At 44.9% G+C, this 18,667-nt stretch overlaps 1 protein-coding gene across 3 annotated transcripts in view; it reads right to left on the reverse strand.

The window, feature by feature from the left end:
- RRBP1 (ribosome binding protein 1) overlaps positions 1-18,667 on the reverse strand; it is a 68,112-nt gene that overhangs the window by 42,910 nt on the left and 6,535 nt on the right. For 2 of the 3 annotated variants that reach the window (XM_063601142.1, XM_063601143.1), the window contains exon 2: positions 1,264-3,496. In XM_063601142.1, the coding sequence (XP_063457212.1) occupies positions 1,264-3,475 (2,212 nt within the window). In that variant the 5' untranslated portion in view covers positions 3,476-3,496. The remainder of the gene's footprint in view (positions 1-1,263; positions 3,497-18,667) is intronic. The other variant, XM_063601144.1, reaches the window with a different exon arrangement.

Consider the following 18,667-nt stretch of genomic DNA (forward strand, 5'->3'; position numbering starts at 1 on the left):
GGGCTGCTGCCCTAGCAAATGGCCCATCAAAAACAGCAGAAGGAGGAAACCCCACGAAGGTAATAGCCTGACAGAGGCAAGATAGGGAAGCCCAGCTAAAGACACAGGGCCTGTGCAGCCCGACACAGGTACAAACATTTCACACCTCCTAAGATACCCTTTGTCAACACAAATGCAATTATTTTTCCAAATCAGCTAATGGCTATTTAAAAACAAGAAAAGAGAAGAAAAGAAAAGAAAGGAAAAAAGAAAAGAAAAGAAAAGAAAAAAGAAAAGGAAAGGAGAGGAGAGGAGAGGAAAGGAGAGGAGAGGAAAGAAAACATAAGTGAAACTGAATGAATGACAAACATGAAACAGGAACTCCCTGGACCAATTTCTACAGTAATATACACTAAACAGATAAAGGTAAACCAGTGCTTCATATGATCACATATCTATCTATGTAATCCAGTGTTTATGTTAATGCTCTATAATGCTTTACCAAATGACTAGGGTGGCGCAGGGGAAGGAGAAGGCAGAAGAGGAAAGAATGCAACTGCTCTTTAAAAACACCTTCCTACCATCATTCACTCAACAAGCACAGATACCCGAGTCAGGCTGCACAAAAGCATCAGGTGAGGCAAGAACATCGAACAGGCTGACGGAACGCAGCCAGACAGTTAAGAAAGACTTGCCAACACGCAGAACTCTTCTACACTGTGTGGTGGACAGAATTACTGCTCCTAATTCCTCACCTTTCCTTGTGCTCCCATATGTTTAAGACATGCCAAGACACGGACCTATTGCTCACTCCTCACCTCTCCTTTCTCACATCACCCTGCAGTCCCTTCTCCCTGGACACAGTGGACTCCCTGCCCCTTGACTCAGGCTCAGACACATCACTTGATCTGGTCAATGAAATGCTGACTTGAAATGCCCTTTTGTGCCTCTGTTGTAACTATGAAGGGCCTCTGCCCTGGAGGGCGCCAGAAGGACCACACATGGAACTGACCTGAGCTCAACCTGTAGCAAAGAGTCACCAACCCAGTTAAAACCAGATTGAGGCAGAGCCACCAACCGAGAAAGCTCACATCTGCCAACCTCCAGAAGCATGAGCAACAATAAATGACTGCTGTTGAAGGCCAATGAATTTTTTTTGAATGTTTGTTACGCAGCCTTATTATGACAATAGCTGACTGATACAGGTGGCACTCCCCGAGAGAATCCATAAGTCATTTAAAGACAGCCTTTCCTTCTAAGTTCATAAAGAAATCAGTTACTTACCAGGCTCACCTTTTTTCTTTGAACCAGACTTCTTCTTGGCAGGAGCCTCTTGCTTTGGTGCCTCTGGGCTCTGGGCCACATCTGTATTTCTGCCCTGGACAGAAGCTGACTCTGTCTTTTTACCCTGATTGGCAGCTGCGTCTGCCTTTTTGCCTTGGTTGGGGGACCCTTCTGCCTTTTTGCCTTGACTGGGGGACCCTTCTGCTTTTTTCCCCTGGTTTGTAATATCCTCTACCTTTGTGCCCTGATTAGCAACCGAATCTGCCTTTTTGCCCTGGTTGGGACTCCTTTCTGTCTTTTTGCCCTGAGCCCCTTCTGTCTTTTTACCCTGATTCTGGGCTCCCTCTCCTTTTTGGCCCTGGTTCTGGGCTCCCTCGGCCTTTTTGCCCTGGTTCTGAGCCCCCTCGGCCTTTTTGCCCTGGTTCTGAGCCCCCTCGGCCTTCTTGCCCTGGTTCTGGGCCCCCTCGGCCTTCTTGCCCTGGTTCTGGGCCCCCTCGGCCTTCTTGCCCTGGTTCTGGGCCCCTTCTACTTTTTTGCCCTGGTTCTGAGCACCTTCGGCCTTCTTGCCCTGGTTCTGAGCCCCCTCGGCCTTCTTGCCCTGGTTCTGGGCCCCCTCGGCCTTCTTGCCCTGGTTCTGGGCCCCCTCGGCCTTCTTGCCCTGGTTCTGAGCCCCCTCGGCCTTCTTGCCCTGGTTCTGGGCCCCCTCGGCCTTCTTGCCCTGGTTCTGGGCCCCTTCGGCCTTCTTGCCCTGGTTCTGGGCCCCCTCGGCCTTCTTGCCCTGGTTCTGGGCCCCCTCGGCCTTCTTGCCCTGGTTCTGGGCCCCCTCGGCCTTTTTGCCCTGGTTCTGGGCACCCTCAGCCTTCTTGCCCTGGTTCTGGGCCCCTTCTACTTTTTTGCCCTGGTTCTGGGCACCCTCAGCCTTCTTGCCCTGGTTCTGGGCCCCTTCTACTTTTTTGCCCTGGTTCTGGGCCCCTTCTACTTTTTTGCCCTGGTTCTGGGCACCCTCAGCCTTCTTGCCCTGGTTCTGGGCCCCTTCTACTTTTTTGCCCTGGTTCTGGGCCCCCTCTGCTTTTTTGCCCTGGTTCTGAGCCCCCTCGGCCTTTTTGCCCTGATTCTGGGCCCCCTCTGCTTTTTTGCCCTGGTTCTGAGCCCCCTCGGCCTTCTTGCCCTGGTTCTGGGCCCCCTCTGCCTTCTTGCCCTGATTCTGGGCCCCCTCGGCCTTCTTGCCCTGGTTCTGGGCCCCCTCTCCCTTTTTGCCCTGATTCTGGGCCCCCTCTGCCTTTTTGCCCTGGTTCTGGGCCCCTTCTACCTTTTTGGCCTGGTTCTGAGCCCCCTCGGCCTTTTTGCCCTGGGTTGGGGCCCCCTCCACCTTTTTCCCCTGGTTGGGGGTTGTATCTGCCTTTTTACCCTGGTTCTGGGCCCCCTCCGCCTTTTTGCCTTGGTTTGGGGTTCCTTCTGCCTTTTTGCCTTGGTTTGGGGTTCCCTCTGCCTTTTTCCCTTGGTTTGGGGTTCCCTCTGTCTTTCTGCCCTGGTTTGGGGTTCCCTCTGCCTTTCTGCCCTGGTTTGGGGCTCCTTCAGCCTTTTTGCTTTGATTCTGAGTCCCCTCCGGCTTTTTGCCCTGAGTAGTGCCAGTGGCTGGTGTGTTGCCCTTGGCACCCACTGGGGGCACCACCACCATCGGCACCTCCTTGGGAGCAGTTTCCAAGATGGCAGCCTTCGAAGTGAGAACCTGGATGGAATTCACTACAGAGCTGACAGCTGGTTCCACTTTTGCCACTTTTTTCTCCTTCTTCTTTTTGTCCTTGGGGGAGGAGGCCAGCTTCTCCTGGGGCATGGCTGGAACTGTGGCGACAGGAGCAACGATAATGGGGGGCTGGACTGGGGTTGGAGCCACAGCCACAGCAGGAGCCCGCACTGGTTCTCGAAGGAGGACAGTCACACTGGGGGCTGGATCGTGATCAGGTATCTTCCCATCAGGTTTCTCTTCCTTTTTCTTGGTCTTTCCTTTCTTCTCCACTGTTTTCTCCTTCTTTTTCTTCTCTACTTTCTGGTGGTGAGTTTTTGCCATCTCCTTGCGCTGGTTGGCTAGGGCTTCTTCATACGACGTTTCCTTCATGGAGAAAGTCGACACCAGGAAGATGCCAATGGCAGAAACAACCATGAATCCTCCAAAGACCACAACCCCCAAGGTTTGAGTGTCGTAAATATCCATCCTGGCTTGCTTTCCTTTCACCTGTCAAACATACATGGAGGTTACTATTTATAGAAATCAAGGCCTTCAACAGTTTCTATCCCCACCCTACCATCAAACTTCAGGTTTCACTAATTCTTTCTTCAGGCAAATAAATTCAGAGAAGAAACAAACCCAGGCACTCTCTGATGTCCCACATTCTCACCTGCTCCTCTTTAGGAGTGAGCGATTCGTACCCAAGGCATGAGCAGTCCCCATACAAAGCAACAGCAGAGTCAGAGCAGAGTGGAGGCCTATCTCTGGAGCACACACGCCCAGGAGCCTCAGCAGCCATGACCCTGATGCAAGATATTCCCCACCCAAGGTCAAAGATGCACAGGAGCACAAACGCAGGCCAGGTGTGAGACCATGGGGAGTGGTGGAGACTGTAGTAAAAACACCCGCCCCCACCTAAAATTAGACAGTGACACTCTGTCATGGCCGATTGCCCTAGAAATGTGATTGCTGAGTTGGAAGATGTTTTGATTTTTCACGTTAGGCCAGACACTTTAAAAAAATTCTTCTCTCAACGTGAAATTGACTGATTTAAAAAATATGTGAACCGAACCAAACCAAACACATCTGCAGGCTTTCAGCCACAAGCATTTTAGCCAGCAGGCCCACAGCGTGCCATCTCCACTCTGTTGCTTCCCTCTTCCCCAGTGCCAATAAATGCTGCTACCCAGGATCAGAGATAAAAACTTCTGCATTACAATCCTGAAACGTGTTCAAAAATTCAGTGAGGGAAAATAGCCTTTTGCCAGCAATAGCTCCTGAGGGGTTACGGAGCCTGCAATTTGCATGTTGGGAAACAGGAAGAATCAGTCTTGGGAGGCCCAGAAAATGCCAGGTTTGGAATTTCACATCCAGAAGCTGCACAGAGGGTGAGGAGACAGTGTCAGCAGGCCCCTCTGTCAGACAACACTCCCCAAACCATAAGGACGAACAACACCATTCTCACTGCCTGTGGACCAAAGTCCAATGGGTCAGAGGCATCCAGGTTCATACACCTTCCTGCCACAGCCCGGGCTAAGTTCGACTTCACTGAGGAACTCCAGGAGGTGTATTTATTTGGATACATTCAAGCCAGTCCCGAGTCTCTCTAAAGAAGATCGATGGAATGAGCAAAGAGAACACAAGGGTAAGAAGGGGTGGGTAAGGGGAGGTAGAAGGAGGTAGAAGAGGAGAGGAGGGGAAGTGGACAGGCCTCCCCCAACATTGCCCTGCAAAACCTCTAGATGCTGTGGGAGACTGGGTCCAGGATGCTTAGTGGCTCAGATACTGAGATTCTTCTCCTAAGAAATTGAGATCCCCACTCCTCTTGAGTGGATATAGAGGAGGGAAACAGAGTAGGAATCAAATCCAAATTTTGACATGAGGGCATTTTAAAGAAGGGACTGAGAAGGGAGACTGTTTTCAACGTCTTGGCATTGTGTTCTAAGAAAAATCACTCTCGGCCGGGCGCGGTGGCTCACGCCTGTAATCCCAGCACTTTGGGAGGCCAAGGCAGGCAGATCACGAGGTCAGGAGATCGAGACCATCCTGGCTAACACGGTGAAACCCTGACTCTACTAAAAATACAAAAAACTTAGCCAGGCGTGGCGGCGGGTGCCTGTAGTCCAGGCTACTCGGGAGGCTGAGGCAGGAGAATGGGATGAACCTGGGAGGTGGAGCTTGCAGTGAGCCAAGATCGCGCCACTGCACTCTAGCCTGGGCGACAGAGCGAGACTCCGTCTCAAAAAAAAATTTTTCAAAAAAAAAAATCACTCTCATCACAGAAGGAACACATTACTTTGACCTAAGACCTTCGCAAGAAGAGGGTTTAAGACACTCATGACGAAAAAACTTCCCAGCATATGCTCTCCCTGGGGACAACTCTATCAGCTGCTGTGGCAACACACTTCTCCCACACTGTCACTCGGCGTTGAGCGAGACTGAGTCACACTTTTCATTCCAGTCTTAACCTCTACAAAGTCTTAGGGGAGCTCATGGAGGCCTTTGAATCCTGGGTAAGGCAGCATTTATATTTCCAAATGGGTTCTGACCTCTGGCCGTGGGCAGTGACAGTGTGATCCACAGCCAGGGAACGCTCACGTTTGATCATCGAGGGAGGATACCAGGAACTGGCCTTCCGAGAACACACTCTCAAGCTGGGTGTTAAAAAGGAAATCGCACCCTGCTCAGCCATGGATGGATTCAGTGGGTAGGAGGATGGGGACAAGAAGGTCTGGAACATGGTATAGGCAACCCTCACTTTTTGGCAGGTACCCACCAACCAAAACTCCTCTGGGTACTTACAAGATTTCTCAGAACTCTGCCAAAATGGACACCACATTATAATCACTACATTCAAAAATCCTAAGGCCAGGCATGGTGGTACAAGCCCGTGATCTTAGCACTTTGGGAAGCTGAGGAGGGAGGATCGCTTGAGCTCTGGAGTTCAAGGCCAACCCAGGCAACATAGTGAGACCCCATCTCTATTTTAAAAAAAATAAAAAATCCTCTAAAACACTCCCCTTCTCTAGAGAAACGAACATTAGGGGCCTGGGTCACCCTCATTGAGGCTCCATAAACCCCGAATGGTTTCCCAACAACCATGTGCTCGAGGGGTAGTCTTTACCGAGTCGCGATTGGCACTGGTTGCAGACCGTGACACAGTGAACAGCCATGCACAAAGCGGGGCCTGTTCACAGCCGAGGACTGTGGGGCTCTGTGCAGCCTTGTGGTTTCCAACTTCTAAACTCCAGCAGAAAAGCCAAGGCTGGAAAATGAACTTTTAATCTTACTCAACATAGGCAAACACAGAATACAAAAATATATTCTCTGTTGGGACCCAGAATCGAGAAAAGCAAACTCGGGAGAATATTTTTCCTTTGCAACGCACACAAATGTATGTTTTATAGCAGCACAAATGTGTCTTCCCAACTTTTGCAGAAAAAGAAATTACATCCCCACCACTAATTCCCAAGTTAGAATTTTTTAAAAGAAATCTTTCACAAGAAAATGAAAAGCCCTAGTCTTAAGTAGTAATACACTGAAACATTTAAGGCTAAGGCAATACCACCACGGACAGCAAAGAAATCGAAATGAAAAACAACCTTTCTGCTGCTTTGCAGAGTCAGCTTCGGTGAGGCGTAAACATCATGCTGGGAGATCCCTGATTCACAGAAATGATGAAGCCAGGGATGCCTCTCAAATTCGGTTCTCACAATCAGCATTCCGGGAGATTTGCTCCTGAAATCCACACCATAAGAGGCCCCCAACAGAAACCTCTTCTAGGGCTTCCTCCACTGCACCAGAGTTAGGGCAGATGTGTGCCCACCCATACCTTGTAGGGTCTGACCACAGGGATCTATATTCTCTCAATTCCAGAAACTTCTGTCAAATACGTACTTTTACTCACTGCAGTGGTCCTCCCTTATCCTCTGGGAAACTTCCCAACACCCCCAGTGGGTCTGAAACTGCAGTAATACTGAATCCTATATACACTATTTTTTTCCTATACCTACATACCTATGATGAAATTTAATTTAGAAATTAGCCACAGTACGAGATTAACAATAATAAAATAGAACAATTATAACCATATGCTAGCATCACCACTCTTGCACTTTGGGGCCATGATTAAGTAAAGTAAGGGTGACTCAAACACACGCACTGTGATACCAGACAGTGGATCTGAAAGCTGAGAGGGCCACCAAGTGACGCACAGGCAGGTAACACAGACGGCGTGAATCCACTGCACACGGGATCGTTCACATCCCAGGCAAGACACTACTCAGAATGGCATGCAACTTAAAACTCAGGAAGAGTTTCTTTCTGAAATTTTCCATTTAATATTGTCAGACCACAGCTTTCTGCTGGTAACTGAAACCACAAAGAGTGAAACCATAGATAAAGGGGGACTACGATATTGCTAACATACTCAGACTGTAAGACAAAAAGATGAAGGCCCCAAGAGGGAAGGATGTAGGAGGCTGCGCAGAGGCTGGACAGACTGAACTCACTGGCCCACCTCTAAGATCTTGAGAGAATGGCTCTTCTTCTGTTCTTAAGATTCGGGGAACAAAAGTAAGAGGAAGCCCCAAACTCTTTAGACACAGAAGATATCTGCTAATTCACATGGCCCGGCCAAGCCAGTTGGGTCCAATTTGGCAGCTGGGATTTTGGTAGGTTTTGTGAAAAGACCCTCAACAGCTCCCAGGACTCTGTCTCATTACTAAGCAGCAGCTCCCCGGGGGACCGTGTGTGGAATCTTGGAGAAGCTGTGGGGTAGGGGTGGACAAAGAAAACAAACCCCCAGATCCATTTCCTGGGCATAAGGTGACCTGCTAGGAAGGTACAGAACGAAAACAGAATGACAATAAAACAGAGACCCTAGCAGACATGGCTACATCAGAATCAACAGCTCCTAATTTTTAAAATATTATGAAATGACTCATACAAAAGACTAAAAAGAAAAATATGAACATCCATTAGCCTACCACCCAGGTTTACCAAACCCTAACATTTTGCCATATGCACTTTAGATATTTATATATATATATGTATGTGCCTGTGTATACATATATATGTGGGGGGGGACACACATGTGTATATGTATATATATGTCATCTCCCTTCTAGAGGGGGACAACACCCTGAATGGGCCACTTACCACTTCCACCTGCTTTTGCTTCTATTACATGTATCTCTACCAACAAAATACAGCCATTACTTTGTGTGTTGGTAATTGCTGTGTAAGTGACATTGTTCTGGGTGCTATTTGGTAACATTTTTGGACTAAACTTTGTGAGAATATTCATATAGATACACATAGCTTTGGTTTATTCTTTTTGTTTTTTTGAGACAAAGTCTCTCTCTGTTGCCCAGGCTGGAGCTCAGTGGCATGATCCTGGCTCACTGCAACCTCTGCCTCTCAGGTTCAAGCCATTCTTGTGCCTCAGGCTCCCAAGTAGCTGGGATTACAGGCGTGTGCCACCACACCCAGCTAATTTTTGTAGTTTTTAGTAGAGACGGGGTTTCACCATACTGGCCAGGCTGGGGTTTATTTATTTTCACTCCTATATTACATAGTTGAACCACAAATTATTATCCATACTCCAATGCTTTTAGGTTTTAAAAATTTATGCTATCACACAAAATTGTAGTGTGACATGTCTACCATATGACTGAAAAATCTCCTTTATACCCCTGAAGCCAGCCACCCAGGGTCGCTTCCTGGAGATAACCATTGTGACAGAAGTCATTTTACTGTTTGTAAGTTATTTTCTTCAAAAGACTTTGGTAATGCATTTCAAAGTCAGGTTCTCAATTACCAGGAATTTACTTTGGTATGTGACAGGAAACAGTGATAAAACTTTCCCCATCAGTTTAATTACCCAGCACCATTTCCTGACTGGTCTTTTCCTTCCCCCACAGACTCAGATGGCCATTTCTGTGCCATTCAGTGGATCTGTTTCTAGATTCTACACTTTGTTCCACTGTTATATTTATGCCCTGCATCAATGCCACATTTTCAGCTTAAGCATCCCCTCCAAAATTTCTACTGGAATTTGTATTTGAATCGCACTGAGTTTATACATGAACGTAGAAAGGATTGATATTTCTAACTATAGAAGCTATCTGTCAATGAATATGGTATGCTAGAGCACTACACTGACTTAAATGTTTTCTTCGAAGCCAGGCACAGTGGTTCATGTCTGTAGTCCAAGCTACTTGGGGGGCTGAGGCAGGAGATCACTTGAGCCTTGGAGTTGAACACCAGCCTGAGCATCATAGCAAGACCCTGTCTCTTAAAAAAAAAAAAAAAAAAAAAAAGTTTTCTTCCATACTTCTATAAGATTTTAATGATTTTCTCCATAAAAGTCTTACACGTTGTTTTGTTGATGGTTAGAATACCTTTTGTAAATTACTTCTTCTACTCCTCAGCTACAGATAACCAGCAAAGTAATTCATTTCTGCATATGTATAATTTACCCAGCTATCATCTATGTTCTTGTCAAATCTAGGAGTTTGTAGATTCTTTCCGATTTTTTTTAATAAAAAGTAAGCTGTGGAAAAAAAGACAGTATTGTTTCTTGCTTTCCAAACCATATGATCTCATTTCTTTTTCTTGGCTTAACAGAGCTGGCTGAGAACTCTGATGCAGTGCTGAGCAGAGTCTGTGCAATAAGCTGCCTTGTAGCATTCGCAAGTTACTACTTCTAATGTTTTACTACCAGTGTCGTACCAACTGCAGGTTTCTGGCAGAAATCTTTCCTCAGGTTAAGTAGCATGTCTTATATTCCTAGTTATCTTTTTAATATAATTGAGTATTAGATTTTACCAATTGCTTTGTCTTTACCAGTTGACAGTTTCTCCTTTAATCTGAAGTATGTGGAATTACAGTAATGCACAGTCTAATAATGCCAGTTCACAGAAAGTTTCTATGGTATAAATGTTTCTTGATGGAGATTCTTTTCTAACACATCACTAGATTTGGTTTGTTAACATTTTTATGTGAGATTTCTATGTGTATTTTAAAATGAGAAAAATCAGAGGTGATTCTCAGACTGTTCTCTGATCTTGGTATTAGGGTCTCTTGAGTCTCATAGAATGAGCTAAAAATCATTCCTTTTCCCCTATTCTTTGGGATCGTTTGTGTAAAGGTAGGGTTTTCTGTTCTTTGTAGATCTGGAAGAACTTGCCCATAAAACCATCAGGATTAGTGTTCTGAGATCTTTTCTTAAAGGGGGAAGGGTGGCTAGAGTGCTGATTTTTAACAATTTCAATACAATTTAACAACATCAATTTCAATGATGATTCTAGGACCAGCTGCTGGGTTTGTGATCCAATCTATAAAATTAATATTCATTATTCCTTCCTCCATCTTCCATTGGTTTATTCTGTCTTTTCTAACTTCCTGACACGGCCATTTATCAACTTCCAGTCCTTTCTCTTTTCTTGCAGCAAATATTTAAGGCAATAAATTTCCCCCTAAGTACTGCTACGGCTTCATCCTACAAGCTGTGATGCTAACACATCTTCCTAACATCCATACGTGACTGAATTTCATGAATGTCTCCAGCTGCCTCCCCAGTGGTCAAACCACCTACAAGGTCTTAGGTCTGCTGCCCTTCCCCATGACATGAGCCCCCATCACACACACATCTGGCCTAGTCAGTGTTGTTTGGTTCCGGATAGCTGACACTTGCTTGTTTACCCAAATGCTGGCCATCTGCTCATCACTGCTATTTGCATCTCATTCCTTTTTTTAGGGTCTTGCCAAAGTACATCCTTGAGTAGTTCTTTCAGCAAGGATCTCTCCTTCATAAACTTTCTCAGTCCTTAAAGCCCTGAGAAAATTTACTTCACCTTCATGGATTAACTGAGGACAGAATTCCATGCTGACAGTTTTCTCTCACCATGTTGAAGATGTTATTTCACTTGTCTTCTGGCCTTTTCTTGATGAGATGTTTAGAAACACACTGTCAGTCTATTTGTTATTCCTTTATAATATCTTTTTAATCTCTCATTACTTTTAAGATCCATTTCTGGGGTTCTAAGGATTCAGCAAAATGTTTGTAAGTGTATATTTAACTTATTCAGGCTCACTGTGCTGAGTGTGAGGAGTTATGTTATTCTTCAATTCTGGAAAATCCTTGGCCACACACTTCTTTGAAAATGGTCTGCTCCCTATTCCTTCCTGGTAGAGCTCCTAATTAGACCTCAATCTCTTTGTGCTACCATTTGGAGAACTCGTTAGACCTACACTCCAGTCTTCAGCTGAATCTCACTAGCTCTATAATCAGTCCTTCGAGTTATTTGATTTGTTTTTTAAGTCTGACTGGCTTTTCTATTTTTCATTGTCTTCTTTTCTACCTCTAATAGTGATGTGATATTATATCTTTGTGGGGCTTTATCACTGGTAAACCTTAATGGGCTGAGTCGTGGGCCTGCCTCTAACGAGCTGTTTTATCTTTGCTTCAACTAGGCCCTCAGGGAAGACCAGCCAGGGACTAACTTTTACAAGAGGCATGGTCTCTTACAAATTATCAGGAGACTGTGTCTCCCTTGCCCAAGACAAAACAGATAAATTCTTACCTGTCATCTCCCCTTGCTACTACTGGGCAGGTGTTCTTTCTAGTCTGTCCCCCCATGGAGGGTACAGCCCTTCAAGGGTTCAAGTCTTACAGGGGGATGTGAGAGAAGGCTCAGTTCCCATTCCCAGTCTCAGACAAAATCCCATTCCCCCTGGACATTAAAGCCAAAGACTCAGATGACTTTGACCAATAATACCGCACCCCTACCCCTGTCCCAGGGTCAGCTCACTGCAGGTCCCAGTCACTCGCTGCAACCTTGGCTTATGAACTCTGGTCATCTCTTTCCCTACCTTGTGAATGCACTACTATGCATTTTAAAGACTGCTTACTAACTATGTAACATTTCTAAGTGTTGGAGAAGTGGGTTTCAGATCAGTTGACCTAAAATTTTAAGTGCAATCTCTGATTTTTTTTTAACCCAAAGAAACTAAGAGAAAATGCAGTAACAAAGAGTCTGAAAAAATTTATTTAATTTCTAAGAGGATACATATAATGGACTTCCTATTTTAAAGAAACAATGTTACTCATTTTAAAAAAGAGTTGAAACACTAAAAATAGAAATGTACTCTATTATAAGCCTTTGCTTATTCATCAGCCATTTCAGATTCAATTTCTATGCCTGAGGGGGGTAAAAAAATAAAGAATTGACAATTTTTGGTGTCTCTCCAAATAACAGTCTTTGGAAAGTAGGTACTTAAACAGACCCAAATCTTCTGCAAACTTCCAAGAAGCCTACAGGCTTCACCTTATTGAGGAAGACAGCATGCCTATGCGGTAGGAATCAAGAACTGATGTCTCAAAATGGACATGAACAGTTAAGATGTGCTAGCCCACAAGGGAGTTCTTACTGCGGTAAACATTTGTCTCCCCAAAGCAGGGGTCAGTCTCATCTATACTGTACCAAATCAAACCTCACCACATCAAATATGGTAAGTGATGAATCAATCGTCTACTCAATATCATATCAGGATCATATGTGCTAATGTATATCATTATAAGGATCAAATCTAAACAGAACAACCCAAGTATCCAGATGGAAAATAATACACACTATGGAGTCTTACACATTTTCAGAGTTACTTCTTAGTTTTTCATAGTTTTCACACACTTACAAATGGTAGCTCTGAAGTTTCGTTTTCTGCTTGTTGCTGGTATACGGAAACGTTACTGATTCCAGTAGGGTGATTTTTCCCCAACAGCAACTTGCCTAAATTCTAGTAACACATCTGTCAATTAAAAAGAAAAAAATTCTACATATATAAGCATATGAATCACAGTTTTGTTTCTTTCTTCCCAATTTCCTATCGTCTGCTTAATTTTTCTTGAATTTTTGCACAGGGCAGGACCTTCAACACAGTGCTAAAGAGAAGGAATGACAGCAAGTATTCTGTTTTTCTCATATCAAAGGGAAAGATTTAGGTGTCTCTCTTTAGTGTGAGATTTACTAAAGCCTTTTTGTAGACATCCTTTATCAGGATAAAGAGGTTGCTTTCTTATTCCTAGTTTACATAAACAGATGTTGAATTTTATCAAATACTTTATCTGTATCTATTAAGATAATCATACTATTCTACTCCTATAACCCGTAGGTGTGGAAGGTGAATATAACTTATTTTTAAACGTTAAACCAAGTTTGAATTCCTAGGATAAAACGATTTACTCATACATACTGCTGGACTTCGTTTATCTTTTCAGGTATGAGATCTGACTGATGGTTTTCTTTCCTCCTACCATTCTTGTCAAGTTTTGTAACAAGGTTGGCTGGCATCAAAATGAGTAGTGTAGGATTCTTTTTTTTTTTTCATTGTTTCTACTTTTTAGCAATTACCTTAAAAAAAAAAAACAGTAACACACAGCACTCACAAAATTCAAAGTTAAACAAATCTTTACCCCCCCAAATTAATTCTATTATCCCTTCCAACTTAGACGTTACTGTTTTCATGTATTTAATCTTATCCTTGTTCCAGCCTCTCCAACATTATTCTTTTACATGTATTTAGAACTGTCCAAATATTTACCACTTTCTTTACTCATCATTGCTTGTTATGTCTTTTTCCACTTGCCATCACCTTCCTTCCAAGAATATCCTTGAGAAGTTCCTTTAGCAAAGATCTGTCAGTAGCTATCTTGGGTTTTTGTCTTAAAACGATCTTTTCACTCTCACTGTTGAATTTTTCCCTTGAGTTGCTGTATCACTAAATGTCTATATGTGGATTTATTTTTATTTACCCTGCTTGGGTTTTGGTTGGGTGTCTTACGCATTCCGCAAAATTCTCAGTCATTAGCTTTTCAAGTACTGGCTCTGTCCTCGCTCCTCTCCTGGAACCCCAATTAGACACACTTCTGAATCTACTCTTCCTGAATCTTAATTGGTCTTACAAATTATTCATCTATGTGGTTCTCTAAATTATATTTCTTCTTCTCTACTTTCCAGGTCATTCCCTCTCTTCAGTTTTATGTAATCTGCTAGTAAATCCATCTGTTAGATTTTTATTATAAAGACATGAACTTTTCATGTCTACAAGTTGTTCCTGGTTGCTTTTTCAAATTTGCTAGGTCATTGTATAGTTTCCTCTTCCTCATAGGTATTTTCAATCTTGCCTATTTAGTTTGAGTAAGGCCTTTAAAATCTATGTCAACGAGTCCATTATCTTATGTTTTCTGAGATCTGTTCCTGCTGGCCCTCATTCAGTGCTTTCATCCTTTGCATTTAGTTGTTACTAACTATGGACTATTCTCTTTCGTTTGATAATTACACCTGCGGATTTGGTGAGCCTAGGATAAAGGTGCAGTCCTTCAACGATCTGCTCGCCCCTGGACTGACCCAGGAACACTAGGTGTGCAGGTCCACTCTCAAATAAAGAATCTTCAAATCAGCTTGGAGTTTCCCGCTACTCAAGTCATGGGATCCACATGAGGGACAACTTGTGATACCCACTTCTCAGAATGTGCCCCTCCCTACCCTGCCTGTAGGGTGAGAATGGGCTTACCTCTGACTCCCCTTCTCCATGAAGGTGTCATGGCCCCTTGTGGTTCCAACTCAGGGAGCCTGTGTCCTATCATGCTGCCAGCATTAATCTCTGCCCCCTGCGCCTGGAGATGCTATCAGAACTTAAGAGTTCGCCTATTTTGCCAAAGGCCCCCAGGGTTGTCCTTATCCTCTTGGGTCACTCCTTTCACCGCCTGCTTCAGTGTATTCCATTCTAGGCTTGTCAGAAGGTATTTTTAATGTCATTTACCTCTTGTCCAGGCCATCCAGCAAGTTAGAAGACTGGTTCAGGCCACCCAGCCTATTCTATCACCAGAAACCCAGTGTTGTCGCCCCCAACAGCCAAACCAAATTCCAGCCAACCATGCTCTTCAAAGAAAAGGGAGCACGTGGCTGCCATGTGCCAGGAGGCTGGCTGTGCCAGGGAGACTACTACCAACTCTGGACCTGGATATACCATCCTTCATTACTAGGTGGGCCAGGGAGGAAGGGCTCCTGCAGGAATATCCCAACACCGCCAACCCCTGGAGGTGGGCGGAGCTTCTAATTAGAAACACATGGGCCAGAGCTAAATGAGGTCTGATACCCAACTATTGGTTCTTTTGTTTTTAAGAAATTCACTCTGTAGGGGAAGAGTTCTGATGAAGAATTCAATCTCAAGATATGAGCTTCGTTGAATTCCCTTCCATTAACTCCTCGGAGAAGAGCTGCATTTCCACTCAGGTTTATATTAGGAAATATCACCTGCCCATCAGCAATAAAATCTGACCCTCTCACAAGCCCTTTTCCCAAGGCCCACCTTTGATTAACGAATTCTGCCAGCCTAACATCCTCTCTCTGTGACAGCGGAGAACTTCAGCCTGAGTGAGTCATTTCTTATTTATTATCAACGGTAACTCAAAATTCATTTTGGTTCCCTTTTAGAATCAGCCACTTTATAATATATTCCAAGGTCTCATTCATATACTGTTGGTGGGAGTGTAAATTAGAACAAGCACTTCAGATAAAAAGTCTGGCACTTTCTTTTAAAGCCAAGCACCTACCTCCTTCTGGTCCTGCAATTCCACTCCTAGGTATACAGACCCAATGGAAATGTGTATAGACATTCACCAAAAGTCTGCGGTATTAATAGCCCCAAACTGGAAACTCTCCAAGTACCCACCTACAGTAATGTGAATAAACTCATATATTCACATGCTGGAATAGTGAGAATGAACAAACTACAATTACCCCAACAACCTGACAAGTCTTACACGTAACGTTGAGTGAAAGACACAAAAGAGCATATGCCGTTTGAGTCCATTTACATCAAGTTCAAACACAAGCAAAATCAATCACTGGTATTATTAAGAAGAGAGCAGGTATTCCCTGCCCACGATGGGCAGCAGCTGGAAGGGGGGCACAAAAGGAGGTTGGGGAGGTCGGGAATAATCTATTTCTTGATCTGCTGGTTAAACAAGCATGTTTAGCTTGTGGATACTTATTGTGTCGACTCGTGATAGTGCATTTTTCTGTATATATTTTACTTTAATAAAGAGTTTAAAATGTGTGTCATATTTCCTTGGAAAACGTGCCCCACAGATCCTGGAGGAGGAGCATCTTTAAGGCCTGAAGAATCTGTTACGGAGCCCTGTTACTACTGCCACTTCCCAGTGCTCACACCCACACAGGATCGCTCCCTTCACAGACAGGAAGTAACTGAGGCCAGGGTCAAGGCAGGCAGTCACCTCCTGACCTGACAGGGCAGTGACTCAGTGGGACCCACAGCCCTTTACAGTCCTGTGGCCATGCCACCTTGCTGTCCTGAAGTCTTTCTTTTTTCTTTTTTTTTTTTTTGTGATGGAGTCTCACTTTGTCGCCCAGGCTGGAGTGCAGTGGTACGATCCCGGCTCACTGCAACCTCCACCTCCCGGGTTCAAGTGATTCTCCTGCCTCAGCCTCCCAAGTAGCTGCGATTACAGGCATGTGCCACCATGTCCAGCTAGTTTTTGTATTTTTAGTAGAGACAGGGTTTCACCATGTTGGCCAGGCTGGTCTCGAACTCCTGACCTCAGGTGATCTGCCCGCCTTAGCCTCCCAAAGTGCTGGGACTACAGGCTGAGCCACCATGCCCAGCCCACCTGCAGTCTTTTTAAAATCAAACTGTACAGAATAAGTCTCCAGATCTTCCAACTTAAGAGGGATATGACTTAAGATGGAAAAGACTAACTGAGCTTCAGAGCAGTGGCTAAAGTTGACCTTTTAAGAGTCCTTTGACACATCACCAATAAGACTTTTCATTAAGAGTCTCAATAATTCATTTATTCTTCAGCATTGACTCCTTCCTCCCCTCAATCACTGTGATTACTATTCTGAAAATTAAGACTTTCCTTTCTAATTACTACAAATACCTAGAACAACCAAGGAAATAAAAATGTATTCATAAAACTAAAGCTACATCTAATTCCTATTCAGGATCAGACTTAATTAAAAACCAATTTAATGCAGTTGAGTTGCACACTTTAATCACTGAATGAGAACTTCAAAAAAACACACCACCTGGGTTTGAACAAGGGTCTTTCACCTTTCCAAGTAAAATGAGTAGGTCAGACATTCCCGTTAGAAAGGGCTAGAAATCTAGTATCTACTCTTCTTCACCTAAAATCAACAGGAGAGAAGAGGAGAAAAAAGGATGGGGCTAGACATAGTATTGCCTCTTTCCAACCAGACCACCCTGCCTCAGCCATTGCTCCTCCTACTTAGCGGACTGCCACACAAAATTCCTCTGAGAAAAGAAAAACACCATGAGGTGAGGCAGGAGAGGAACCTTGTCCCCTCCCTCACTTCCTAGCACGATGAGGACTGACCAAGAGAAAACAAAATGTAATGCCAACTATAAGAATTCTCCCGGCCAGGCTCGGTGGCTCACGCCTGTAATCCCAGCACTTTGGGAGGCCGAGGCGGGTGGATCACGAGGTCAGGAGATCGAAACCATCCTGGCTAACATGGTGAAACCCCGTCTCTACTAAAAAAAAATACAAAAAATTAGCTGGGCTTGGTGGTGGGCGCCTGTAGTCCAGCAGGAGGGTGAGGCAGGAGAATGGCGTGAACCTGAGGGCAGAGCTTGCAGTGAGCTGAGATGCACCACTGCACTCCAGCCTGGGAGACAGAGCGAGACTCCCTCTCAAAAAAAAAGAATTCTCCCTTCTCCCCCTAAGGAACATTCTTGCCCACTAAACACAAAATCTACCTCTTTTCAGAGCAGCCAGCACACTGTTCACACCCAAAACAAATGTTCTGTTTCCTGGTGAGTGTGTCGTCACTGAAATGCTCAGTGACTCTGCAAGGCCCACCTCACACTCACTGGTTATACAAGGAATTAAAGGATGCTCACAGCCAAGTCTCCTCCCCAGAACTGGTGCAAGCACCTGGGAAGGGCCCAGTTCTGTCAAGGTGCCATGCATGATGGACTCCCAGAGACACTGGGATGAATCTAACCAGGCTGGAGACTGAGGGCTCCCAGGAGAGAGCCAACATCCACATCATCTCCTAAGGTTCACTTCAAACCCCAGCCTCCGCTGGAAGGGCAGGATGTCCACATTTAACAGTGCCCTCTGCATGTGACTGTCAATTTCTCAACTGGAGGCAGGCTGGAGGTAATCCAAACTTCACTTGCATTTGGCTCTGGAATATGTTTTTGTGTTTATATGTGATGCTCTAGGAATCCAGACTCCTTCAGGCTACATGATATACTCACAGAACGCCAGTGCTACAAAATCATCTCCATTAGCTCAGCAAGAATGGGCACCTATTGCATGCTAGTCACTGCCCTCGACACTGGATATACCTCAGAAAACAAAAGCTACATCCCTGCACTGGTAGAGCTTACGCTTCGGAGGGGGAGATGACAAAGTCAGTCAAATACGGGACATGTCAGGGGGTGATGAAGAGAAAGTGATGCAGAGAAGGGGGGCAGGGAGTGGGGGTGGGGGAGCGTCAGAGGCTGACACTCCACACAGGGTAGCCAACAGGCCTGAAGGAGACGAGGGAGCCAGCCATGTGCCATCTAAGGAAAAGCTCTTAGGGATATGCCAAAGGAGACGCAAAGGCCCGGAGGCAGAAG

The sequence above is a fragment of the Pan paniscus genome, chromosome 21 (genome assembly GCF_029289425.2).
Source record: "Pan paniscus chromosome 21, NHGRI_mPanPan1-v2.0_pri, whole genome shotgun sequence".
Lineage (NCBI taxonomy): Eukaryota > Metazoa > Chordata > Mammalia > Primates > Hominidae > Pan > Pan paniscus.